This window comes from Micropterus dolomieu, linkage group LG03 (assembly GCF_021292245.1).
Source record: "Micropterus dolomieu isolate WLL.071019.BEF.003 ecotype Adirondacks linkage group LG03, ASM2129224v1, whole genome shotgun sequence".
Classification (NCBI taxonomy): Eukaryota; Metazoa; Chordata; class Actinopteri; order Centrarchiformes; family Centrarchidae; genus Micropterus; species Micropterus dolomieu.
In genome coordinates this window covers 20,663,033-20,690,463 of record NC_060152.1, presented here as the reverse complement: position 1 = coordinate 20,690,463, position 27,431 = coordinate 20,663,033, and the positions used below count along the sequence as shown (strand labels likewise).

The following is a 27,431-nucleotide window of genomic DNA, read 5'->3' as shown; positions in this document are numbered from 1 at the left end:
AAATAAACTACACCGGCCTTGTTGTTCCAGGTGGTTATGTGGTGTAGGTCGGGGAGGAGACAGTCGGTGTGGATGTTGCCAGGTGCTGATGTAATCGTCATCACACTTATTCATACGTGATGTCATTTACTGTTGAACTGTGAGGCAAGGTTGGCAGGTTTAATGATCGACTTACTACATTTAGATCACTTTCCAGTTACTGTTAAATTGATATTAAATAAAAAGGCTAAGGACACAAAGTTACAATGCAGCTGTTAAAACACTGCTCCTGGTAGAAAAGGCATTTACAAGCAGTTAGAGGCTCTTCTTGTTACTTGTGTTCTTGTAAATGTTGTATTCCTTTGTTTAACTCATCAGATCTGTTGTTCAGCATAAAAACAAAAGGTGTTCCTGTAGACAGCAACATTTAAGAGAAACAGTATGTGTTTATTTTTTTACACAGGCCTATCTTGGAAAAGATATAATGATTGTAATGAGACTACCTGTTTTTAAGGATTACATTATTTAAAAAAGGAGAGAAACACATTTATAGGATCTGTGTAACTGGTCTAATCAAGACAAAGAAACTAAAGTGAGCTAAAAAACGTTATTTAAAAATGTGTAGCTAAACTGGAAGAATAAACAGAACTTCAAAACTGATATATTACAAAATAAATTTCTGACTTTTTTATCATCACTGTGAGGCTGAGTGTACTCGTAGTACTTAAAACCATTAGATTACAGTGTTGTCCATACAGTTTATAATGATATAAACATAAAACACACACTCTACTACTAATACCCGCCAATGGTTTCTCTACAGAGCAATTCAGGAACACGTAAAAAAAAAAATCATATTGTTAATAATTAAAAATATTGAACGACGGCCTTCTGTAATGCAAATACATCCCTCCAGAAGTGATGAAATTTGATACATCTTTTTTTAGGCATTTAAACCAGTGTTTGTTCAGTGAATTGGATCTGTTTTTACAGCTTAATAGAAAACTGTTATTTCAGTACTAATATTGTTGTACAAATGTGTGTGAATGAGTGTTATGATGAAAAAGAAGGATGGGACCTGACAGGAGACTGACCTCGACAGGTGCAAGGACACACACACACGGCAGGAGACAACAGCACAGGAGGGCAATGGTGTACTAGAAATAGCTCTTACCCCTGTTGTGGAAAGGAGGGTAGAAATAGTGTGGGACTGTGTGTTGGATTGTTCATTCAGTTTGCAGTTTTGTGGAACCGTCAACTCTTCAGCCGCAGCTCCTTCCTCTGGGAATCTGCGTTTGGTTTAGCAGCAGTTTCCCAGGGAACAGGTCAGTGAGGATAATTTTAGCGGGTAAATTCAGTGTGGTATTTTTGGCTGCATTAGACCTAAAAAAATGTTGGGTTTGGGGCGTGGGACATTGCTCAGCCTCCAAGTGATTTAATTTGTTCTTTAGCAATATTACCCAAAGATTTATTGCATTGCTGACACAGCAAAGAGATGGCTTCAGTAGTTGGTGTGAATTTACAATGAAGGATAAAAGTTGAAACATTAACTTTGACCAAATGTAGTCTCTCTTAAGACATCAAATTGAAATTGAACTTGATGTTGCTTTGTAACTGCTGACCAGCACTAATGCAAAGCAGGGAGATTCAAATTTTGGTTTCCAAAATATCTGAAGCTCAAGTTGTTGACATTGACTTAAATTGTATTACTGTATTGGCTCTCTGAATATTATGGGGAGTTACTTGAGCATTCTGGGATGTCTTGTAATGGTAGCAAGAGGCTGAGCAATTTCATAACAAAATGGAATTAGTTTTCTTATGACTATAGTAGTTTGTGTTTTGATGCTCCGTACAGACATTATGAGGAATGCTCTGTATGCATGAGTGTGTGGGTGTTACAGCTCTGATGTGTGTTTGTGTGTGTGTTTTATGGGTTTGCCAATGAGTTATCATATTTCCAGCAGGAGGTAGAAAAACACTTAAGCTGACAGTTTACTTTTAAAAATGATTTTCTCTGTTGAGGAAAGCGTTGCTGAGTGTACGTATGCGTAGGTACACGTGTTTACATGAGTTTACCTGCATGTATATATTAGGAGCTCAAATTTTAAAGTACTAAATGCAAAACCTAGTATCTCATATTCTCTATAGCAAGTGGGATATGTGGTTGTTGGGCTTGGGAGTAGCATTATACTATGTTCTTAGATGTTAAGCAGACATTTAGCACCTGTTCTAAAATCAGGATAAGGACAAGGAAGTTTCTCATCTGGCTGGTTGACTTCAGCTTTCATTCACTTTATACCTGGCCTAACAACATACCAGGAATTGCTGTATCACAATAGTGTATTTGATAATAACTTAAGTGTTAAGTGTTTAATCTCATACTTTAATTTGTAATTTCAAATTCAAATTAGCTTTATTGGCAAGAATGTATAGCAACAATATTGCCAAAGCTGCAATATCTATCTACATCTAATATCACCTGTCACATTCCTTTTTGCCACTTTCCAGTGCTGGATTAAAAGTCCAGCAGAGACAAATAAAAACACCAGTACCCTTTTGTGTTACATCATCTTGTTTTCTCCCCTTGTTTACAGCACTATATTAGAGGAGGAGAAGCTCCAGCAGAAGGAGAGGAGCAGGATGGAGATGAGGAGACAGGTCACAGTTTCTTGGGACTCCGGAGGGTCTGACGACGCACCACCAAAGGTATTACTACACTATATGTGTCTCTGTTTTTGTGTGTTTGTGCAACAGGTGTAACAATAACGGGTATCTGTTTGTGCTGTTTGCAGTGAGACACTCTTATCACTGCAAGTCCCATGCACTCTTTCGTTAGGGATTACAGCCTCTATGCTTAGTGTCATATTTTCTGTTGTTGCATCACACATGATTCCAGCATTAAATATTAAGGCATTGAAATGATTCATCCCGTAACTCATTTTATTTAATGTCTCCTGTATTTGTACAAGTTTGACAGTTTGAACAAACAAGGTTTCTGCAGGACCTTGGTGACATGCTTAATAAAAACTGCTGCTGAAGTCAGTTGTCAAGTGGGGTTTTCTCACTGTGATAATCAAGGTGAATGGGTTTGAGCTCTTGAATCCAGGCTTTTCAAGTGTCAGGTGTGTTTACTTAAGTCCCATATTACAGGAAAAAAATCCCCTCACACAAAAAGAAGAGGCTCTTCAGAGGCAAAACTGTACAAACAGTGGCAAGAAAGACCACTGACCCTGTGACCTTTGTTACATTTTCACACTTTCTGTCAGCTTTAGCGCAATATGTAATAAATTATTTTTTGTGTCTGAAAAGCAGCTTGTTATTTTCTTATGATAATCATCCTGTGTGGGTGGGTTAAAGTTGATATTACAGTCTCATAGATTATAGCAAAGGACACTTGCTGGGTTTGTGTAATGTGCACATAAAAGCACTTGACCACAGCTAATTAAGCTATTGAAAATTATCAAGAACTTGAACAAGATGTATGATTAGAACGATTTTGTTCCTCCTCCTCCTCCTCCCCACACTGAATAATTGCTGAATAATTAACCCCCTACACCCACCTCCACTTGTACTCTCCCACCTCGCAGCTTGTTGTCCCAGCTGCTGGCTGCCCCCATGCCCCTGCTGTGTAGCATCTGTTAACTGCTTCTTTTGGTTTCAACTACAGCCTTATGTCTTGAACTGTAGTTCATAAGATTGAAATAACACTTTAGTGAAAGTTGTCTTTTCCCCAATCTAAATTTTGTTGCAGGATTTAGTGGCTGCTGCATTTGTTTAATTTCACTTAACAACAAAAGGAATTAAAATTATTTCGGTGAGGTTTTAAAAACATCTTATTTCCTTCAGGCCCTGTATGGCTTTGGTTTCAGTCTTGCATATTTCTGCCTGTGCTTCGGTTCATCCCTGTCTGTCTCACCTGTCTACTACATGTCTCTGTCTCTGTACGATACTTTTTTTATTTCCATTTGTCCCTCCTCTACCTTTGTCTTTCTGTTTGCAGCCCAGCTGTCGTCCCTCCCTGCAGCCCACCTTCAGTCTGGATTATCTGTCTGCTCCTTCTCCCCACCACTATTGCCATCCAAACCAGCGCTTTGCCTCACAGCTTTCCCTCTGCCTTGGAAACCCTCATCCTTCATCTCCTTGCACCTCTTCTCACCACCCACTCCTCCCACTTCCCACTCCTCCATTCTACTCGTCATTTCCCCTTCACTTTTCCTCCTCTCCTGACCCTCCGTCCCAGTCACCTCCTCTTCAAAACACCACTTACCACAGTCACTCAGTCTCTGAGCACAACACCAAATTGAATCCTGAATCAAGAGCTCATTCCAGCTTGTTGCTACAATCTCATGCTTACTTCTGTTCTTTGCCTGACACCACTTCAGATAGTCTGTCCAATGGCAGCTGCCCCCAAAAGACAAATCCCCTTAATCCCCTGCTCTGTTCATCCCAGCCAAAGTCATACAACTCACACTCCCATCCCAGGCACTTCTCCCCTCTTCTTTCCCCATCCAGTCCTAAACTTAACTCTCTGCCCCGCTGTGTATCAAATGATTGTCCCCACACCCTCCAAAACATCCAGCCCAAGCCAAATTCTTATCTTGATACCCTGCTGTTGCCCAGCTTTCACCCTGGCTGCCACACTAATCCCAGTACCCCACTACAACCGGACTCTGACCCCCAGCAACAACTCCCTCCTGGGCAGTCATGTGGGGGACCCCCGCTGGTCTCTCCTACCCCCCTCAGTCTTCCACACTCAGAAAGAAACTTCCCAGTACCCTGTACTTGCACTCTGTCTTCCACTAACCCCCATCCATCCAGTCGAACACCAGGTCTCCCTGTAACTACACTCACGCCCTTTCCCATCCCCTGTTCTGAAAGAGCCCTGTCCAGACCCTTGAAGGCAGGTGGTGTTCTTTTAAACTGCACTGAAGTTTTTATCAAAAAAATTTGCAATGTTCAGAAGTGTAGCCCCTTTGATAAATGTCCTAGGGGGTTTAAAAGGTACCTGATAAGGTCAGTCAGACCTCTTGCACAAAAAATAACTAAATTAAATCTTGATCTATTGAGGCTAGTGATGGTGGATGTATTTCTGCCTCTTTTGTACCTGCGTGATTTTTGAACATTGGTAGTAAAAGTGGTGACTCGGACTAATGACACTAAAACCACAAAAAAAATTTAAGTTTTCGACTTTAGTTTTATTTTGTTCTCATGTTGTTTGCATGTGGCCGGTCATGGTAATAAGAAAACACTGAATTCAATACCTTGACTTTACTCACACTCGCACCCCTTTTCTTTTTGAATGTCCACCTCATGACAGTCAAAGTTAAATAAGCCCAGTGTCATCCACACATTAACGGATGCGGTTCTAATTTTCACCAAAAATTTAATTTTCAAAAAAGAAGTAATTCTGGCGCATGACATTCATGTTTATTTCCAGCAATGAAATTCAACTTACTGCCTCAGAAAACAACGCTGCAACGTTTCTTGATGTATGGTTTAATATCATGTAGGACTAAACTCTAATCTTTGAGTCTGATTATAACTGAGTGCAGTGATTTTTAATACAATGCTTACCAACACCAGTGCCTGTAAATTAGCATGTTTATGCCTCGGCCGGTGGCATGCTTGATCTATGTTGTACATGCTGTTGAATGACCTCTGTCATGATTGAATGTAGTACAGATATATGTGTTTGCAGCAGGCATTGTGTTGATGTGTCCTCTGATTATTGCACCCTATTTTTAGCCTGTTCAGGATGCCTGTCATATATAATAAATTCATTGACAGATGTGGAACTTAAATACAGAATATCACAGATAAGCCAGAAAAGGTAATATTCACAATTGAAAAAAAACTAAATCTTGCAGCCAGTTTTCAAATTTCACTGGAATTCAATGAAGTGGAATAAGCTTAAAACGAATGTTAAAATATTTTTACACTAGGTGGAACCCAAAGTCCACAACTAATACTGCCATGCAATGCAACAACTTTTCCACTCCCAGCTCTGGGTCTCAGCCGTGTCCAAGAGGAAAGAGCTTCGACTGCAACATATAGTATAATTCAATATAATGCTGTGGTATACGCTCTGGTATTCTGTACTGAATTCTGTCTTACTGATTTACTGCATTTACTACTGAAGCTTGTGAGATGGTATGAAGCCTGGGATTGAGACAGTTACTATAAATACATAAAGAGCTAGCTCAAAGGTCTGTCTCTACTTAAGCCTGTTTATACACAGCTGGCTCTCTGTCACCTTGACCTAGCTGTTGAGTGCTGGCCAGTAGTACCACACATGAGCATGTTTTGGTAGGTGACCCTGTTTTTGGAGTGAATATTCAGTCCTCCTGCTGAGCTGTATCATCACCCGACCTCTTTCAATGCTGGGAAAGTATTTAAAACATGAGATGTGTAGTTCCGTTTAAATATAAGAAATGCTACTACTATCAGAGATACTTGTGGCACAAGTGAGAAATCAGTAATGGAAACATGACAGATACACAATATAGTTGAGCTCTATAGTTACAGTTTTTTGGAAGGTTTTTCAAGATTAATGTTTCTAATACAATACCTTTTGGCTTGAGAATTTTTTAACGTGTAGCCATACATGTGTACATATCAGATGCAAAACACCTGATGAATGTAGATTGTACCCATGGATTTGCACATTTATTTTTAACAGATTGCAGATTCTCCGACTAGTGTGAGCGCAAACAGAGCTCTAAAAAAAAAAAAAGCACAAACCGTTGTAATGCTAATGGACTGCAGGTGGCACAAATTGCTTCAGCTTGTTTACCTTGCCAGTAGATGACGGACATTAGCACATCTGTAAGTGCAGCTTAGACTGAAACTCCTGGCACCGTAGCTCTGAAATTTGATGATAGAGGCTGGCTCCATCTATTTATGTGGTCGTTTGTTCTTAAATATTCATCCAAATGTTTCCGGATTATAACCAATTTCTGTGACTATCCTGTCACATTAACCTCACCTTCCAATCTTTCTGTCTGTTGTCTCTCTGTTTATTTTTCTATCTTTAAACTGGGTATTCTCAGGGAAACCTCCCTCTACATGGATTGACTACCACAGGGCTATGAATCTGTTTTGAGGCAGATTTAAAATTTTCTCCCAAGATTTCATTTTGTTCACAACACGCTGTATGTTTCCCTCTCTGTCTGCCTGTTGAGAGTTCGTAAGCTCCTGTTTGTCTTGTCCTCAGTTTCTTTGTCTTGTCTGCTTCTCTTTGTCCTTCTTCTTTTACTTTTTTCCTTCCTTGTCTCCCTCTCTCCGTCCCTCCCCGTCTTTCATTGCTGTCTGTATCCCCTTCCTGTGTGTCTTTGTGTCTGTCTTGCTGTCGGAGATGTGGTCCAGAGAAAGCTACTATGAGAGGCTGTGGAAGGTAGAGGTTACACCACTGTTGTGCTCGAAATGAGCTCTGTGTTAGAGAAGTTTAAATCATGAAGAAAAATGTCTCCAGTCATTCTAAGATGGGAAACATACACTTTCAACAGCTTCATCATAACAAATCACCAGAAACCAACAGAAGGAACAAGGCTGTGGGTTCACCAAGAACTTCTGTTTTTAGCTACTGGTGCCCACCTAATGAAAAGAGAAGAATAGAATAGAGACGAGAAGCGGAGTCACTGCTCTGTTTCTTTAGCCAGCAGTGTTCATTCGGAGGTTTGGATCAGACAGTCTCAGAAGAAACTCCCTTTTTTATGCAGGTTGAAAATATTTTGCACCACACTTCTTTTAACCTTTTCAGCTGCAGTATGCTTTTTTTTTCCCAAATAAAAAAAGGCCAGTGGTTTAAAGAGAGGTCTTTGGTGAACGTGCAGCCGTAACACTTGACTATACACATCCGCATCAAATCTAACCAGATATTCTACTGGTCATTAGTCCGTGACTATAACAGTTCATACCGGTACTCCATGGGTGTTGATGTTTGTAACCACTAACTAACAGCTTGCTGGACTTGCAGCCCAGTGGGTGTTCCCTGTTTTGACTGACAGCTAACCTAGCCACACAAACAGCTCCTAGGGGTTTGTGTGTTGAATTGTCTGAATGAACCGGTGTCCCGTCTTCTAACTTTCAGTTTGGGAAAAAGATGAATATACATTGTAACTGTGTTTTTATCCTTTATTCTCTTTATCCCCCCCCTCTCCCTCTCCCTCTCTCTCTCTTTATCTGTAGCCAAGTAGACCAGGCTATCCCAGTCCTCGCTCGAGTGAAGGTTTTTACCCCAATACCCAACATCCTGGACACTACCAGGTATGCAGACAAACTGCACAAGACTAAATTCTCTTTTGCGACTGCTAGGTAAAGATGTAATCTTATCCTAATCCCCTTAGGGGTAGGCGATATGGCCAAAATCTTCTATCACGAAGATATTATGTAATGTTTATAGTAATTGTTGTGTAAATTATAATTAAGAAATTGTTTAAAATATCCATACCGTACCGTGCTTCAATGCATTGGATTTTTTTCTTTTATTTGAAACTTCCATATAAACAAAAACAACTCCTCCTGCTCTATTTACAATTCAACTCTCCTTTTCCACGTCACTGTGTCAAGCTGACAAACCAGCTTAGAGGTGCATTACTGCCACAAACTATTTCTCTCACTTCACGTGAGAACATGGTAAGCAGTTCTTCTGCCTAAGTCATGAGGCCACTGGATTTGTGAGATCACGTGAGAATCCAGTCCTGACATGCTACAGAGCCTGCACCGAATATATAGACACTAAGGGATAGCTCCGACGGTGGAAACTGTTCAAATCTCTACCATTGCACGGTTTTTACCGTCATATCGCCCAACCTTAAAGGGTAGTAATCAAAAGAGAACTGATAAAAGACTAACAATGTGTCTTTCTCTCTCTCCTCCCTGCCTGGCTCAGATGGCAGGGTACCCCGGCCCTCACACCCTCCCCTCGGTGCCCAGCGCCCTGTACCCCCCACAGGCTGCCATGCTGGACACACATCATGCGCACACACATCCCCGCCACCACGTCCACACACACTCGCACGCACAGCTTCTTCCTCAGCCACATGGACACGACATGGCACTATGGGGCTCTGCGATGGAGGTAGGAGACCAGTTTAACATACATACGCTCACACACATATGCACACTTGGTTAAGTCAAGACAGGACTGTCAACTGAAACACATATGCTGCCAGTATGTTAAAGCATTTGTTGCCTGGCATGCTGAAGAGACTGATCACTCTGAGAAGAAGTATTGTGAACAAAAAAGTACCACCTGCATAATGAGTCCAGTCCCCAAATTTACTTAAATATCCAAATGTTGAAATGGTACAAATCAACGGCCCATTGACACCCATTATTTTTAGTTTGTTTCCATCATCTAAGTTCAGCCTCTCATCAGTCTGGTGTATGTGTCTGTCCTGTGTATGTGTGCTTGTTTCTCTTCATCTGTGTTGGTGTGTATGTCTGTTGCTATGTTTGTCTTTTGCTGCATGTTTGTATTTGTGTGTGTGTGTGTGTGTGTGTTGTGTAGGACAGGGCAGTAGACATGCAGCAGTGTGTAGGCCAGCAATGCCTGTTAATGGAGGAACAGCTGATGATACAACAACAGCAGATGGAGGAGGACCAGAGGTGGCTGGAGGAGGAGGAAAGGCTGCTGGTAACACACACAGAGCACACATTGGAAAATACACTCACAGTTAATAGGACGTAAGGATACAAGAGTAGATTTAACTTATTATTTCACTTATTTAATTTGACATATTGTACTCTGTTAGCAGTGCGGTTTTGCTTCTGTATTCTGGAAATGACATTTTTAGACCCCAGAGTCAGTTTTATTGTGTGATGTGCATGGTACAGTGTGTTATCGTCACCTGTAATGCAAAGTTTTCTTGTTTATTTGCCATCTTTGACTTGTCAGTTGTGTGGATTTATTTGTTCTATGATGCATGTTGTTGTGTTTTTTGTAAATGTGTTAATGGGCTCTCTGACATTTATCACATTCTCATGAAGGACAAGTAAAAATATATATATTTTCAAATAATTTGGTTTTGCGAAAGCAGCAATGCTGATATTCCCCCTTAGCTGCAGTATTTGGGAAGCAAACTGATACCAATACTTTTGGGGAAACATGATATTTGGAGCCTGTTGAGGTGTACTAGAGCAAGATATTAACACATGTCATGGTGACTGTGCTCAGACCTTTAATGATGAATGAAACGGTCTCTTACAAACAACATTTTTGGAATTTAATAACCACAAAGTTGAGAATATTAGTTAGTTTTTAAAATCACCTGAGGGTTAGTTATTTTATTTCATCGACTGGATTTGATCAAAGTCAATCACTTTTATGCACAGTACCTAAATCTTGTTAGCTTAGCTAGTTGCTCTCTCTGCTTTTACCAGCTTCAAATTTCTCCTAAGCTGAAGCATTCAATTCCTACTGGAGCCATAGCAACTCGGTAATTAGGGACCACAGAGATCAACTACGTTTTTAACTGTAAAAAAAAAAAACTCTTAAATTGAATTGGGAGTTTCAATTACAAATACACTTGATTTTAGCTCTGAATAGCAATAGCGTTTCTCCCTTGACTTTTTAACATAGTGTACAGTATGCTGAATACATACTGTCATGAAGAAAAATGCCCTTTTGTGACTGTTTTTTTTGGTCATTTTTAAATAATGAATGTACTTTCTGTTAGGGAATTTATTTCAGGCTACCATTGCCATCTCTCCTGCTAATTGTTGCAGTGGACTACTAACTGGTTATTGAACAGTTAATTCATTATGACTGACTTACTATGGCAGTACAACTTCCACACACACACATGAATGCAGTGTCTGTCACTGTCAGAAACTTACTTTCTTCTGATGGAGAGACCCTCTGACTACAAAGACAGTGTGGAGAGACGGGAGATGATTTTATATAGGATGCATATTTCTGCGAACACAGATTGAAGGAGCTGTTTTGGGTTTGTTCCGTGTGTGTTTGAGAGAGAGTTTGTAGGCAAGTGTGGGCTGTTTGAATTCCAGGCTAATGATAGTCTTAGAGAATCTGACAGCCCAGTCAACAGTCTGTCTTTGACCCACAACCACTAGCTGACAACACACAAGATTCCTGAAAAGGTGTGTGTGTGTGTGTGTGTTGTACGCACGCTGGCTGGTTTGTATAACACACTTCAGTGAGGGGCGGGAGAGAGGGGGGGGGGGAGAAAGGAAGAATGGTTTGGGAAAGACTGTTAGACATGCTCGCACACTGATGGCTCATTGGCAGTGTGCTCCATCCCTCCTCCCTCCTATCCCTCCCTCTCTCCGTACGTCAGAGTCAGATATAAGTGAGCCGGAGGCAGGAAGCCGGAGTTGAATCTGAATTCTTGTCTTGATGAAACTGCTGGTTCAGACGAGGAAACAGGCAGGCAGACAGACAGGAAAACATTCACAGGAGCAGACAGAGGTATAGAGAGAGATACAAAAAGATCAGAACCAGATAGCGACGCAGACTCAACACCTGAGCTCGGACACAAACGGTTCATCAGACAACTTTGATGAACTCATTGGCAATGCTGGTCTTCAAGTCCTGTCTTGGAAAACTGGTAGGAAAGGATGGGTGTGAGGGATGTGATAGTTAGTTTTATTAGAGGTGTCTGTATGTGGCTTTATTTTGGCTTTGTTTGTGGGTGTTTCGGGGTGGCTAAATGTCAATCGCAAAAGTTGTGCTTAAGCTGAGAAAAGTTTGTTTGTGTGTAGGAGGACCTGCGCTTTTGTATCTTGCAGCTTTGTGCAGTGTGGTCCTGTTTTTATTTGAAGTCTCGTGCAAGGAGACTCATGTTTGGGTGCAAGTTTTTTTCACTGTGAGCTTCACTCACTCATTCATTTCTTCATTCACATGATCATTGTAAGACTTAAGATTAAACTTGAATTTCACCTTAGCCAGATCAGTACATCTTTAATGAATCATTAAGTCTGCTAGTTTTAGTAACCATGTATACAGCATATAATGCACCAGTCTAACAACAGCATGGGATAAAGAGCTGACAGCAAGTCATAACAGAGAACATCTCGGGAATCAAAATCCAATACTGCTTGTAAAGTCAACGACAGAAAAGCAATGAACTTAGTGTTCATTGGAAAAACAAACCATTTGCATAACTAAATAAATACAGAACGTTTAATATCTTAACAGTCCCTGTAAATCTCTAATTAACAGCAAAATTAAACTTAAAACCAGCCCTGAACTTAAATGCTGTGTATGGAGATATATTTTTTATGTTTATTTGTGTGTGTTTAGAAACCAGACTCTAGAAGCTCTAGAGGGAGTCTGGACAGAGAAGAAGGTGGACTCCAACCACCGGTAAGTTACGTTCTCGTCTCACTGTTAGTTGGTGTTATTCATGCACACAGAAAGTTGATCTGTGGATGCATTTCTCCCAGATGAACTCTACTTCACTTACAGTAGTCTCTTTCTAATTTCCACAGTCAAAATCATGACCATTTGTCACTCCCACCGCATAAGAAAAGGGGAAGTTATTTTCTTGACCTGTTTGTGTTTGTAAGAGAGGACGATTAAGACGAATGTTGACGGAAGTCCACATTCTGGTTGGGCTCACAGCAATTGGCTGCAGTGCGTGTTTGTTTTGATTAGAGCTGAGGGGATTGAACCATGGACAGGAAGTGACCTGTTGGGGGGGGTTGGGTCAGCAATGAGGGGTCAGTGGATTCCCACAACATCACCAGTTACTAATGAAACGCTATTACAAGAACACAAGCGGCCATCGTTATTTATCTCTATGTCCCAGTATTGCCCGCAGTAACTCACTGTGTTCTCTCTGCTCTGCTCAAGTCTGTCCATCAGTAATTACACACTTTAGAGTGTCAAAAGCACCATGAGAGAAGAATAAGGTGGCTGTGTTGTCATTGACAGTTATGGGCCATTTAAACTGAATATGTTTGGGTTTCGGACAAAACAAGCAATTTGAAGCTTCACCTTGGGTTTTTAGGACATTGTAACAGGAATTTTAAACATCTCCTGCTGTTTAAGAGACCAAACCATTAACTATTTAATCGAGAAATTAATCAGCAGATAAATTGATAATGAAAATTATCATTGGCTGCTGCCCTATATGTACAATCATGCTGCAATATTAGTGTTTGTGAAAGAGGACATCATTCTCGGCTTTTTAGATTTGTGATTTATGAGAGCTAACCCCATCATTTTTTAATTTGCGTGCTGTGATGTAAATCCGAAATGATTTGCACAGAGACAGATGCACATTTTCACTTAGCAAACAATAACTTATTAACAAAGATATTATTCATTATTAAAAGGTAACTTCATCACTTTTTCCCTACTGCAATGTTGTTGTTTTTTCACTAGAAACTGTGGTCGTCGTGTTTTTCTTGAAGCCTCTCTGTAATTAAATTTCTTCTCCTGAAACTAAATGATGATATTGATCAGAACGTTTGTGTAACTTCATGCCAAATTTGGAATCTCAAGAGCTGAACATAGAGTTGTAAGTTGTTGTCTGTTGTGTTCTTGACACCAGCAGAAGAAAGTTGCTGTAACCCTCACTGTGATATTTCTGTCTCTGTAATTCAGCTCTCTGCTTGTCCTCCTCCCATTTGAATGGCTATGGTTTGTGGTGGGAAAATCTCTGCCGTGTGTGAGTGAGAAATGCTGTAGTATTTTTGGGTGTTTGTGGTTGTCAGACCACAACACACTGATGGCACAGAGGCTTTTCTAGGCCCTCTGTACTGTTTTTCACACCGAGAAAACAACAAAGATTCTAGTAATAATACAACAAAGTAAATATCTAACATGCCTGGCACCACTAGAGAGTTTTGTGGCATCACTTTATGCTCACAACCATCAAATCATAAAGACATGCTGCAGGATTTTTTTTTCCCGGTTTTCAAGGGTAGCACTAACAAAGGAAATGCTTTATCCCCTTGTAGCCAGAAAGATTATTTTTGTTAACATAAGTAACACAATACTAGACCACACACCACAGAAAACAGAAACAGCTCCTCGAGTGGAGACGACTGTGAACTCGCTTTGTTTTATAAGAACAAATCGAGACGCTGTGTCGTGTGACGGGGAAACTCAGTTGGATTCCCAACGTTTTTTTACCAACCAGCTGGTGGTTTCTGCCTGTGAAGTTCTAATTTCCTGCGAAGCTCCTGGTTATGTGTGTGACTGAGCACTTGCTAATCCAATGCTTTGTTGTTGTTTGTTTGTGCAGACAGGAAACCAGCACATTTACCAACCCGTTGGCAAAACAGGTAACGGACTGGCCTTTAATTAAAGCTACACAACCACTATTGTTTTTCTCTCTTTCTGTCTCTTAAGCTCCCAAAGTATGTAGCTCACGCATGCAGCATTTCATAGCTCTGTTTAGCGCTTCACCCTCCCTCTTTGTACAGATTCTGTATCTCCCACTACCAGCAGATAGAGTCTCAGTCTGTGTGTGTCAGTGTCTGCTTGCAGCGTGTACAGTCTGTTGCCACAATATGACCAATCTGATTGTGAACTCTGCAGCCGTCAAGCCAACCCGTTTACATGGACTCAGACAGCATGTCAAGTCATATCAAGTTCAGTATGTTCTGTGCTCAGAGCGTGAATATGCCCACCCTGCAAGCAGCCCAATACAGACAGCACAGTGTCCTCAAAACCTTCTGTTTTCATCATTATTATTCTCATTATTCTCATGCACTAACAGTAGATGAGTCAATCTAGAGAAAATAGTGATATGTTTTGATAATAAACTAATTGTTTCAGATGTTTAATCATGCAAAAATGTTGCAACTTTTCTGTGTTTCATATAATTTTGAATGAAATATATTTGGGTTGTTGGCTGTTGGACAGACAAAACAAGACTAAAATAAGGTCACCTTTTTTCTCAGACTAAATGATTAATCAGTTAAAATAACCTTTAGCTGGAACGCTATTCTGATGTCCACACTGTGTGAACTGCCACATCAGTTGCTGATGTACATTAAAGGGGTGTGTGTGTGTGTGTGTGTGGAAATCATTTTCACTTTTACATGTTGTGTCCTGCAGAGCACGCAGCACCCCCAAAGAAACCCCCTCGGCCCGGGGCCCAGAGCCAAGTGGGCAGTCTGGCATGTCTAAATACTGGAGACAGTTACAACGATGGAGTCAAGGTACACACACACATACAGTAACACACAGAAACCAAAACAAAAATACTTACACTTAACCATAGAGACATACTAATAAAAAAGAAAACTTAAAATATAACAACCAACACCTACAAGAACTGGCAAGATACATTCACCAAATATACAGGTTGCATGTTTTTTTAATGCTTAGAGCGGTAATATTTTCCTTTTTTATCTTCTTTTCCATTTGGCTGCTCCCTCTCTCCCTCCCCTCCTCTTCCTCCTCCTCTACTCTGCCTTACTGTTGACCCCTAGCCCTGGCGGGTAAGCAGCACACTGTCTGTGTGTGTTTACTGTGCGTCTTGTCTGCTATCTGATCACACTTTGATTCATTTTTCTTCTTTTTTTTCCATCTGTATTTTGATTTCTCTATCCAACAAATCAAAGTGTCGTCCTATAAACATATAAACAATTTTAATCCCTTTGTTGTTCAGATTCCAGTCAGGTTTCCGTTTTCTACTGTCTTTTCCCCTCCAAACTAACATCCAAATCTACATAGTTGTGTTTGCTTTCTTATTGTAACAATATATAACAGTCTGTCACACTGGAAATCCTTCAGAATTATTTTTCTTTAATCAAACTAGACAGCATTTTGAACTAATTGTGCACTAATCATGAAGTTTTCTAGGCTATAATGAAAAACTAGGGGACCAGGGTGTTGTTCTTTATCGTCTGAATATGATCAGAGGATGGAGTGCAAACCACATTTGATACATAGAAGAGGGTTCGCTTCTCTGTTGCTCTTTAAGGGCTTTGGGGGTAGTTTTTCCTCGTCTTTATGATGACTTCCTTTTGACATTTTACATATCAAACACATTCGGCCTGCAGTCAGAAGAATCAGGTTTATTTATTTATTTTTAGACAAAACATTTGCTGCTGTAAAGTGTTCAGACTGATTTGACAGCAGGGGGTGTCTGTGACTGGTGTGATTTCCCAATGCAGGGAGGTGTGTGTATGGTGATTGAGAGGAGATTAAACTATGTAGAAACTCATGCTGTTACGTACATAGGATTACATTTTGTAGTGCTAAAAAGCTAAATTAATAGAGAGTAGATTAAGATGAGAAATATACTGTGGGATGAACAAGATATTTTTATGATAAATCACTTCTGATGTATCAGTTTTTTGATTCAGTTGACATGATTGATTATATCTGGTTGTAAAGATATGTTACTGCCATCTAGTGGCCAGAATAGAGAACTACATGTAACAACATTTAGGTCTTTTTCATTCAAAGCATCATAGTCATGATCTATATATCTCAAGTCATATATCTAAATAACCTACTTCCATTCATTTTTTTATTCTTTCACTCATAAATCTACTAATTGACCCGTATGAATGATTGTTCTTTGTAAAGTTACAGCACTCTTCTTCATCTCAAACTATTAATCTATTTAACTATTAAAAAAGCAGTGTTTTGTAAATTGAATTGATTTCACTTTCTACCAGCAGATGTGCAGAGGGCCCTTAGTTAAGCAAAGGCATGATTCATGTACATCTCTATAATTATACAGGATTTGTACACTGAACCATGAACAATTATTTAAATGTTTTGATTCTAGAAGGCTCCTATTTTTCCTCGACATTGTCTCACCTTGTTTTCTGTGTATCATTCTCACTGCCCCAGCCCCCACACAGACCCGTGGGTCTTTGTTTATTCAGTCAGCTCATCACTCATTTTTGTGCTCCTGTGGTTCAGCTACAGCCCCAAGAGATAAGCCCGCCGCCCACCGCCAATCTGGACCGCTCCAATGATAAGGTGTACGAGAACGTGACAGGATTGGTCAAAGCTGTGATCGAGATGTCTAGCAAGATTCAGCCAGCTCCTCCAGAGGAATACGTTCCCATGGTCAAGGTAACCGGAGCACAAATTTATCTCTCTCTTCTTTAGCTTTTAAGCTCATCGTTGTTTTTTCTAGGCTCACTGAATGTTCACTTTTTCTCTCTTGAGCAGCAAGCCCTTGACCTTATAACTTGAAAGCATTACAAAGATTAGCGCTGGCCTGTTTTATACAGTTTTATGTTATCTTGCCTTGACCACTCTGACATGCTGTTTAATTAAATGAGCAGCTCTACAGAGGGCTGAATTTTAATACTCCTACTTCCAGATGAATAATTTCTGATTCATGTCTTAACCAGACTCTACAGAGCTGACCTTTTAACCTCGCTAGATATTGATTTTAATTGAATTGAAGTCTGCTAATGAATCCTTTTGGCTAATACTCGCTAAAGTTAGAACATTTTATTTTACTTTATTCCCCCACACTGTTTATCTTTTACTTTTTTTGTTTATAAACCTACATGTATATACAGCATGAAGTATATGTTTTAAACACTGTAAATTTAGTTCCTAATTTTCTTTCTGTTTTGTATAATTTTGAAACTATTCTGAGCCTCACATTCTTTGTCTGTGTGTTTCAGGATGTGGGTCTGGCACTGAGGACGTTATTGGCCACAGTGGATGAGACTCTACCACAGCTTCCAGCCAGTACACACAGAGAGGTAACAACACACCCTCACTGACCACAAACATATACTCACACACTCGTCTTTCTTGAATAGTGTGGACTTTTACTCACATATTCTTAATACTATTAAATGTTGATTTGAAATCAGAGGTCCCACATTTGCAGTAGAGTTGGTTTGTATCAGATTGATATTTAATGCTCTGGTTTTCTTCAACAGATCGAGATGGCACAAAAACTTTTAAACTCTGACTTGGCAGAGCTGATTGGGAAGATGAAGTTAGCCCAACAATATGTGATGACCAGGTAGGTTCAAATATTAACTTTACGATGTATAAAGAATCTAATTTCAGTTCCTTTAAGTTGGAAGACATTGTGAAATTTCCATGTAAGAGGCATCTGCCTTCTTCACTCAATTTTATTACAGTTTCTTGTATTTAGTGGTCAGTCATTCTTACATTTAAGGACACTTAATACATTCGGTTAAAGACTAAGAAATTTAGTCCGTGTCTGAAAAATGTTACTGTAACCAACATTTTTTTACAAATTGTACAAATAGTGGCTTTAATATTGTACTACTTATCTCACTCAATAGTACCAATCTGTGTAATGTATGTGTGTTGTGTTTTTGCTCTGTCCCAGTCTCCAGCAGGATTATAAGAAGCAGATGTTGACAGCGGCTCACGCTCTTGCAGTTGACGCCAAGAACTTGCTGGATGTCATCGACCAGTCACGGCTCAAGATGATGACCCACTCCCGCCCACACTAGCCCCGTGTCAGCCGAGCAGCGGGGATCTAAAGACTACTGGATTAATGACGTCAATCACGATATGGGAGAGCTCCTGGAGCTGACTGCTTTACATCAACAATGGCTCTGATAATTTGACAGTCCGTGAAGAATCAATAGATGTTGGACCCTGTGTAAGCTGAGGTCGTCAGATCATCAGATCATCTGGGATTAAACTCTCCACCACTGTGACTTTCTTAACACAAGAACAGAGCAGAAACACTTCCTGAATCAGGGACTTGGCAGCTTCAAGTAATGATGAGAGGAGGAAAAGTGAAGAGGGGTGACTGTGTGCGCCTGGGGATCTGGACCTGAGATGAGCCTGATTCCTGGGGTCCCAGGTTTAAAAACCTGACAAACACTATCATGGGCGCAATTTGGTCTGGAACCGCTAATATCTGGTGGATTATTCTTAGTGGAATAAAACTCTCAAGCAAAGCCTTTAGAACCTGATGGGACTGCATTTGATCTGCGATATATCTGCATGAATTGCCCCCTGTGGGAATGGACTTGTCAGTGCATTTGTTGATTTCATGTGTTTTGACCCCTGGATGTGAACTTTCTCCTCAGCTGAAATACCTCCACGTAACCATGGCTTTGTTTGAATGGGCAGATCAAACCAGATGTTTCCAGCTGCAATGCTTTCAGTGGATGCTTCGACAAAGATATTCACAGTCTCAGTTTGGTTCGGAGAAACAGCCTCCTACCTTCAATTGCTCCTCCCGTTTCTCTCTTCCATCCATTTCCGGCTTCCCTCCGTCTCACCAGGTTTTATTTATAGACTCAGAAATTGCAGAGGAGGAGACGGAGGGAGAGACGGGAAAAAGATATTAAAACTTGAGTACAGTCTAGCGTCTGTCTACTGTCTAAAGAAAGAACACACTATCCTACTCTTTCATCTGTGTTTCACTCACTTTTCTTTGCTTTTGTCCTAACTGTTCCTCTCCTTCCTGATGTCTTCCTCAGCTCGTCTCTGTGCAGGTTTTAAAGACTCCAAATGTGAAGAATCCAAATCTGTTTGGGTAAACGGCGCAGACAGGAAACTCCCTCCTCGCACTCAGTTTAGTTTACTCTTTTTTTATCGGCTGGCTCCATGTTTTTTTGTGTTGTTTTCACAGTCTTCTTCCTCTAAACTGATATTCTATCCCAGCATTGACTCTGATGAGCAAAAATGGAAAAAGGAAAAAAAACAAAGTGAATTTTGAGGATCCAGTCTGAGTGACTGGATACTTCCTATATGTCAAGGAGGACAAGGAGGACGTCATGTCTCAGACTGGTCACTGAGCTTGATTTATAACCTATTTCTGTGGGGACAGCGTCTCCATGTTTTTTCCTCATTTACAGTCCCAATATTATTCAGTTGTTCCTCATATGAGACTGGTGTCACACCTGTAATTGTCCCCTCACCCACCTGTGTTTTTACTGGACATACAAACGAACCTCAAAACTGGAATCTTTGTGCTTTGAGTCCCAGTTCCTGTCAGGTGTAACTCTTTAATTAGGTCCCTACTAACAACAGGGAAACAAACACACATGAAATGTGGAGCCACATGACTGGTACTTGTCTTGCAGACACAAAACACTGAACTGAAAATACAGCAGATCACGCGTGTCTTTGTTAATACTGACCCCACATGGAGTATGACATACTTCTATATGAAATACTGTATACTGGTGACTGTACTGGTATAGCATGATATACTGGTATGGAGAAGAGCATATTTGCACAGCACCAAAAAAAGTAACTTTTTTAACCCTATTTCACCCAGATGGGATTTCCATGTTTAGCCAGCAACAACAATTTCACACTTCTGGGTTTTATAGGGATAAAAATGTAAAAAAAAAAAAACAAACACAAAAAACCCCACAGTCTATTTTATCTCCTTGTTGTTGCGTAAATCTGCTCATGTTGGTATATTGTAAGCTATACTGGTGTGTATCACTGGTGAATTGTACAGAACTCGTAATAGTAAACACTGGTTTTTATTTTGTCTTCTGGGCTTAATCAGCCCAAAATCTTGTCAAATAGGAGAGGAAAAAAACAATGAAATAAAATCATGACGAAATGGAAATCAGGCCGTCCACATTCTTATCCACGATGAAGATACATCAATTTAAATCTCTGGTATCTGGAGTTACAGAGTTTTTTTTGTTTGTTTGTTTAATGTTTGTGTGGGGGCTGCCTGCTGGGGTCCGTATACATTTTAATTTGGTTTTAAAAACATACAGAACACAAAATGACACTTCATTAAAATCCTGCCAGGTGTTACTCCACCTGCCAAGTACTTTCATCTGTGAGCTAAATTATTATTGTTTTCAAAAGAGTTGCACAGATTTGAAAAACGTAACAATGTCAGAATTTTGTTTTCCTGGTTTAAAGTACTACTGTTGTGTCTGGTATATAAATGATTTGAGGTTAATTATTTTAAGTGTTTTTAGTTGTCCAATGATTGTGTTAGCAGGTGTAGGATTTAAGAGGGAGACAACTGGAACCAGCCTTCCCACAAAATTCAGCACATTGACAAATGTAAAGGTGTATATAGGCACGGCATACTGCTGTATATATTAAAATACATTTAGACCATCTAAAGTGGGTTCTAGTTTAATTAGAATTTGAATAATCAAGCACAGTACAGTATGAATTTTAGAGCTAAGGATGGGACTCCTGAATTTTAAAGGATATGTAAGTGCTAGAATAGTGCTGAAAAATCTGTATTCAATGAGAGTGAAACCCTTATTTTAACAGAAACTCTAGCATGCAGGCAGATAGTTATAACAAAGGTTATAATCTATTAAACAAAACTAAATCCAAACAGAGTCCAAACCCCCGGACTTCATGCTGTGTTGCAGCTAAACTGTCTGTCTGTCCTGTGTTTTTAATTTTAAATCTGTCATTTAATGTAAACTGCTTTGGACCGTGGGAAGAAACCCGTACCCCCAGAGTAAACCCACATAGACACAGGGAGAAAATGTAAACTCTACACAAAAAAATCAAGTTTGAAACAAGAGCCTTCTATGCAGTAACAGTGGTAACCACTGCCTTTATTCAGAAACATCTGTGCAGCAGCTTAACTGCTGGAAACTCTTGAGCCACTTCTTCCAGCATTTGACTTCAACGAAGTGTGTGTTTCTAGAGGCAGGTGAAGCTGCCTGATTTGTGGCAGGTGGTCGGTCATCTGTCCCAGCAGTGTTGGAGTCATATAAGGCAGCTGTGGTTAGGGGTTGATTATCGGTGCCAGAAGTGGTTTCTTCATCAGCTGAAAACTAGTAATGGACGATCCATTCCATTCGCGAAGTCGTCACTTCGCTGGATGTTACAGTGGGTTTGAAGTCATCTGATGGCTGCTCCAGTCTTTCATGGCCAAACAGGCGGATGTCACAATAGGGTTGTTAGTGCCACTGCGAAAGTGCTTCATTGTGACAAAACGGTGCCCTAAAGTATCTCTGGGGTGATTCTTTCTTCAGGATCCACTTGCAGCATCTGTTTGATGAGGCTTAAAAAGGCTTGTGTGTTATGATCAACACAATTCTCCACTTCTGGGTGGGTCTTCGCCATGTCATTGAGACTGGTAAAGAGGTTGAAAATACCCGTAGAGCAATGGGTGTTGCGGCCTGTTGTGTCGTATTCATCTCATGTCTTCAGACTATACGACGACTTTCAGAGGTGAAATATTTTTTTCATTTTTCCACGCTTCAGAAGGTGATCATCAGGCTGAACCTGCATCTGCACTATGGCTCTCATGACCTCAAATTCAGACTCTGTTGGATACAGGTGCTGTCCCAGGTGCATGAAAGTGAAACCAAGCCCCCCCACATATCGTTCATTGGGAGGCCCAAGATGGCCTGTGGGGCCCTGTAACCAATGACCAGACAGTTGGTGCCACGCTGCAATCTGGAAACGAGTGGCTGAACTAAAATCAATCAGTTTCACCTTGAAGGGCATCAGCTGATGATTTACAAGCATTAAATTGTCTGGCTTGATGTCTGAATGTGCCAGACCAATGCTCTTGAGCACATTCAGAGCCACTAGCATTGATGATTTCTCTGATCTCAAACAAACACAATGGCCTGAATTGCCTCAGCTTCATGAAGTCGGACAGACTTGAACCAGCAGTTGAAATTCCAGACAAATGTGACCTCTATGTTTAAAATGCCTGTTTAACCTGATCAGGTTGGTCTTGTCTTGGTCAAGCTCATCGAGTTTTTTAAGCATGGCCAGCTCATGTCTACCATACCGGAATATGTTGGTCTTAATGACCACCTTCTCCTCGTCCAGGTGCAGTTTACTGCACTGGGCCGCTTTCCCAAAACGTCCCTCTCCCACCTTCTCTATCATGTAGCCACATGAGTCGTCAAACATAGTCATTTTTTCTTATCTGAAAATCTCTATTTCGCTGGTTCTCTTCCTCTAGGTGTTTAGCTATTGCTGATCCCATATCTGAGGGTTAAATATATCCACTGAAATCAAGTGCAATATCTATTCAGCTGTCTTAATGAACTCATTCACAAGAAGCTTGTTTTTGACATTCTGTGTTTAAGTTATGTGGGGAAGTGATGTCACATTTTGAATCTCAGCGTTCCTTTGTCACATCTGATATAAAAGAGAGCAATAAATTCAGGACGTCACGTTTGGAGTGTAAAACCATCATACATTCAGGATGCACCGTGGTTGCAGAAAACCCGGAAGAGAGAGAGAGAAAGGAGCTGATGAAAATCCGAAATGCCTAGGCCTATACAAAATAATTAGATTTAATAAAATATACACAATATTTCGGTGTCCAACACAACTGTCCTTCTCAAATGCAAAACATACCAATGTGTCCCCATAACTCCAAAGTAGCGCAGTGGAGAGCATATGGAATAAAAGCTGAATAATACAATTCAAATGAATCACAGCCTAAAAATCCGTTTAGTTCAGGCTCTCAGTGGCAACCAACAATATATGATATCTTGTTCTGCTCAAATCTTACTTGCAGGTTGTATCCTGTGTTTTGAACTTTTATCCTAGCTATGTCTTGTTTTTTATAGAGTTTGGGGTAATCGCATGTCTCAGTTTAAATCCATTACAGGTTGTAGGGTGAATCGCTGGCTTTAGGGTCCAATTATTACTATTAAAACAGACCCAGACAAAATCAAAGCAGGTTAACAATGAAATTAATAAATAAAATCTCCAGACTCCTGTTGAAGCTATTATTAGCGATTTTATAATCAGCTAAGCAATATTTTGCAGTCATCAGTATCTGGCATATAAAATAAGTTATTCTTCTATAGGCAACAATCATTTATAATGTTGTTCTATTTATGCGTGAATATAGATATTGTGTGTCACATGCGTTCCTTCCTTTTTATAAATATTTTACTGGGGAAAAAATGCTAAAAACTAAATCTAGAAATACACAAAAATATCACATATAGCAGAGCACATTTCTATGGGATAAAGGTTTTATGGGTACAAAACAAAATCTACCAATCTGAAGGATCAGCAGATGTTATTACGCATGCAGGGCGCACCTAGTCACAGCCCTCTAAGTTTAGATGAGGAGCAGCCACTGAACAGACAGCTAAAATACAGACAGACAGATTTCCAGGTGTTATGTATCTCTGACTGTAACCTGTGTTACAGATATCAATAATCTGTTCAGGCTCTCAATGGCAAACTACATTGCCCTTGGAGGATTTACTTCTTTGTTTAATTCAGACTCAGAATTATTTCTCTTAAGGGACATTAAGAGGGCAAAGTTGCTTCCACTGTTTAACAACCTCTTTGTGTGTCCACATGGTGGCAGTGCTGAATAGAGAGGCCAAAATCTGTTAAAGCCCTGTTTAATCAGGTAGTCTCATTGAGATCTAAATGTATTTTGCAAGAAACCTGAGAACAGCAGAAGAAATACATACCGGTCATGTGGTAAATGGCTGCTGACTAAAAGGTGCATTCAATCTAAGGTCATCAGACAAGCTTATAGATGACTAATCATGTTCAAGTGGAGCAGTGGATAAGAGACCTAGGTTTGATTCCCACTGTGACGCATCCCCCGCACCCATATGTCCTCAGCAAGGCACTTAACCCCTAGTTGCTCCAGAGGTGTGCAACCTCTGACATATATAGCAATTGTAAGTCACTTTGAATAAAAGCGTCAGCTAAATGAGTAAATGTAAATGATCCTCTCTCTCTCTCCTGTGTGAATTGCATGGGTTAGGCAACATTTTGCAGCAGGGATAACTTACTGATGAGATACACTCAGTTTTATTTAATTATAGTCATCATTTTATTTCCTCTACTTACTAAAATTTAGTTTGACCTGTTTGATACTGAACACATACTGGTACAGATGTTTTTTGCATACTATTGGTGGCTGGGTCATGTGGTGCTTTATAAGCATAAAAGTGCCTGGGTTTGCCTAAGGGCCCAAAATCCACCTGTTTGGAGACCAAGGAATTAAATGTGGTTACTAGCACATATTTTATTTAGGGCTACTTGTAATATATTATGATAATGTGATATTGGCACGTAGCCTAATGCTTAAAAAATCCATTTAAAAATGCAACTGAAGAGTTTGCCTGCAGGATTAATTGAGAAAAGCTACAGATTTGAGTCATATCAGGGAAACACTATTCCCAGTGAATTAAATGGCTTGGTACAATGTAAGTTCTTTGCCACTGGATCTTCTGTCAATGGACATTTATTTCCTGACACCAAACCCGAACCTTTATATCACACAGTGAGGATATTGAGTCCTTAAGTAGAAGGCTAAAACAACAAAACATACACACACACAAACACACAGCATGTGAGCAAAGTATGAAACTTCCAGAACAGAAACCAGTCAAGCCATAATTACCAGTTTGCTGTGTCTGTGATGATTTGTCTCTCGATTGCACATGCTGATAGACACACTGGCACATATATAAATCCTTAAATCCCATTTGCATAAACCTTAAAGCCAGTTACAATTTTATTTCTATTCCATCTTATTAAAAAATGCAACAAGCAGGGTGCATTGCCAAAACAATAAAAAATTAAATAATTTAAAATTAAACATTTTAAGTTTGTAAATTATTCTCTAGCTCAAGCAGTTCACTCAGCAAAGAAGCAGAAATTAGTGCAGAGGTCAATGTAATACAAGCACAATAAACGGCTTGATAAGATTTGGAAAGTTCATTCACAGTTTCATGTTTATGCCTTCCGTAGATAAATGTTTTTCATACTAACTGATGCATTTGTGTGTGCTGAGTGAAAGGGAACAGACTGATACTTCAAATGAACAGCTATACTGTATGCTGTAAGTCAAAATGCATTGCAGGGATAGATCATAGACACATGCCATCAGGATATTTGCAGTAAGCTGACCGCTTGCTGGCAAAATAGTACTGTCTATTTAAATGTTAACATTGGAAAGTCAGTCAAATAATTACACAGTAATTAGCAGTGGAGTACAGTACATTGACAGTGGAGATAGCTCAGTATGTAAAACATGAGGGTGAACATTAAGGATGACAAAAAATACTATCTACTGACATTTTAGATATACAAGACTAACATTAAATCTACACAACAGGTGGATCAAGAGCAACAACTTCTCATTGCTGTCTGGTGCTATGTAACGAAGGGAGAGAGTTACCCACCCAGATTCAAACCTGGGTCTACAGGGTACCAAACATGCAACTTGACCGCAACACTGAAGAACGCATAGTCAACAGTAGTGATGGTACTCCATCACACTGCCCTCCCCTTCAGGAAGATTTGAGTATGCACAGAAAGAATAATAGAACATGACACAACTAGATACGTAGGGGTATCACCTAACAAGCAACAAAAGCATTTAAGAAACATAGTTACATCTTTACACATTTTAACTGTTTTAATTTACCATTTGAATATATTGTTTGATTTTTATTTTGAAATTGTATTTGTGGTTTCTTTTTAGACCATTTGCAATTTTTCATGTAATATTTTCCATATAATATAAAGAGGTTCGATATGGTGTTTTACAACCAATCTTGTCACAAAATAATATATGTATAAATAGGTATTTTTCATAAATTTATAGCTGAACCAGTCAACATCTAAAAGCAATATTCTAAATCTAACCAAAACAAATTGGTACATAAACAATCATAAAATAAATGACAAATGGTTTCAGTTTCGTTGTTGCAAAACACTTTTCCTCAACATCAATTCTCAAATTGTAGTGATTGTAGTGAGTGAATGTCAGATCCAATTTCCACTAGGGAGAGGAAAGTTCATCCGAAAGTTGAACCAGAGTACACTCTGTGACGGAGTGGAAGTGGTGAAGGTCTTGTTTCGGAAAGGCCCATGGTGCCAGAAGTGGGGCGGCTTGTCGTGAGGCCATCGGAGACGTGCCCAGTGTGGGAAATATATGAGGTGAACCCCTGTGTGTGAGGGACCCCAGAGATGGATGAACAGTGTAAGTACCGTCACTAGAGTTGAGTATGACTCTTACTGTCATACTGACGAGCCTGGCTCTTTGGCGTTGAGGTAAAGTTGCATGTTTTGGTACCCTGTAGACCAGGGCTTGAATCTGGGTGCTCTTTCCCTTTGTTTACATCGTCCGTCACAGCCATCTTGCTTATCTACAACCCTGCAGGACCCACCTGTGTTTCTGTCATCACACACTTGTGTTGCAAAGCCATGCAATGTTCAGACCACGGGACATTATGTTAAATTCCAGTCATCATTACAAAGTTTCCAAAGAAACCAAATATGTTGAGCTAAGTTGAGGTTATTGTGCAGACTATTTTTCAGTGAATCTAATGGTGCAACTGTAAAAATGATGTTGTCTCTGGTAATATTTTAGTTACATAAAGTTTCATATAGCTTCACTGAAATGCTTATTTTTCTTGTTTATTGGGCATTTTATGCCTTTATTAGGGAGCGTTCCAGCTTCAGTGAAATGCTGGAACAAGCATACAGTACAGAATATACTGTATGTGTATAAATCTGTACAAAAAATCCTTAAAATTTTTTCTCTGAAAGTACATTTTAAAGGGTTCAAGCTTATGAGCCATATCTTTATACATAA

At 39.8% G+C, this 27,431-nt stretch overlaps 1 protein-coding gene across 11 annotated transcripts in view; it reads left to right on the top strand.

The window, feature by feature from the left end:
- LOC123967850 (focal adhesion kinase 1-like) overlaps positions 1 to 20,819 on the top strand; it is a 63,429-nt gene extending 42,610 nt beyond the window's left edge. For 7 of the 11 annotated variants that reach the window (XM_046044141.1, XM_046044142.1, XM_046044145.1 and 4 more), the window contains 13 exons: positions 2,574 to 2,685; positions 3,980 to 4,879; positions 8,167 to 8,244; positions 8,870 to 9,058; positions 9,491 to 9,616; positions 12,245 to 12,307; positions 14,196 to 14,235; positions 15,014 to 15,117; positions 15,391 to 15,399; positions 16,838 to 16,993; positions 17,560 to 17,640; positions 17,824 to 17,909; positions 18,246 to 20,819. In XM_046044141.1, coding sequence (XP_045900097.1) covers positions 2,574 to 2,685; positions 3,980 to 4,879; positions 8,167 to 8,244; positions 8,870 to 9,058; positions 9,491 to 9,616; positions 12,245 to 12,307; positions 14,196 to 14,235; positions 15,014 to 15,117; positions 15,391 to 15,399; positions 16,838 to 16,993; positions 17,560 to 17,640; positions 17,824 to 17,909; positions 18,246 to 18,372 — 2,071 coding nt within the window. In that variant the 3' untranslated portion in view covers positions 18,373 to 20,819. The remainder of the gene's footprint in view (positions 1 to 2,573; positions 2,686 to 3,979; positions 4,880 to 8,166; positions 8,245 to 8,869; positions 9,059 to 9,490; positions 9,617 to 12,244; positions 12,308 to 14,195; positions 14,236 to 15,013; positions 15,118 to 15,390; positions 15,400 to 16,837; positions 16,994 to 17,559; positions 17,641 to 17,823; positions 17,910 to 18,245) is intronic. The other 4 variants (XM_046044148.1, XM_046044147.1, XM_046044149.1 and 1 more) reach the window with 4 other exon arrangements.
- Positions 20,820 to 27,431: the final 6,612 nt, after the last annotated feature.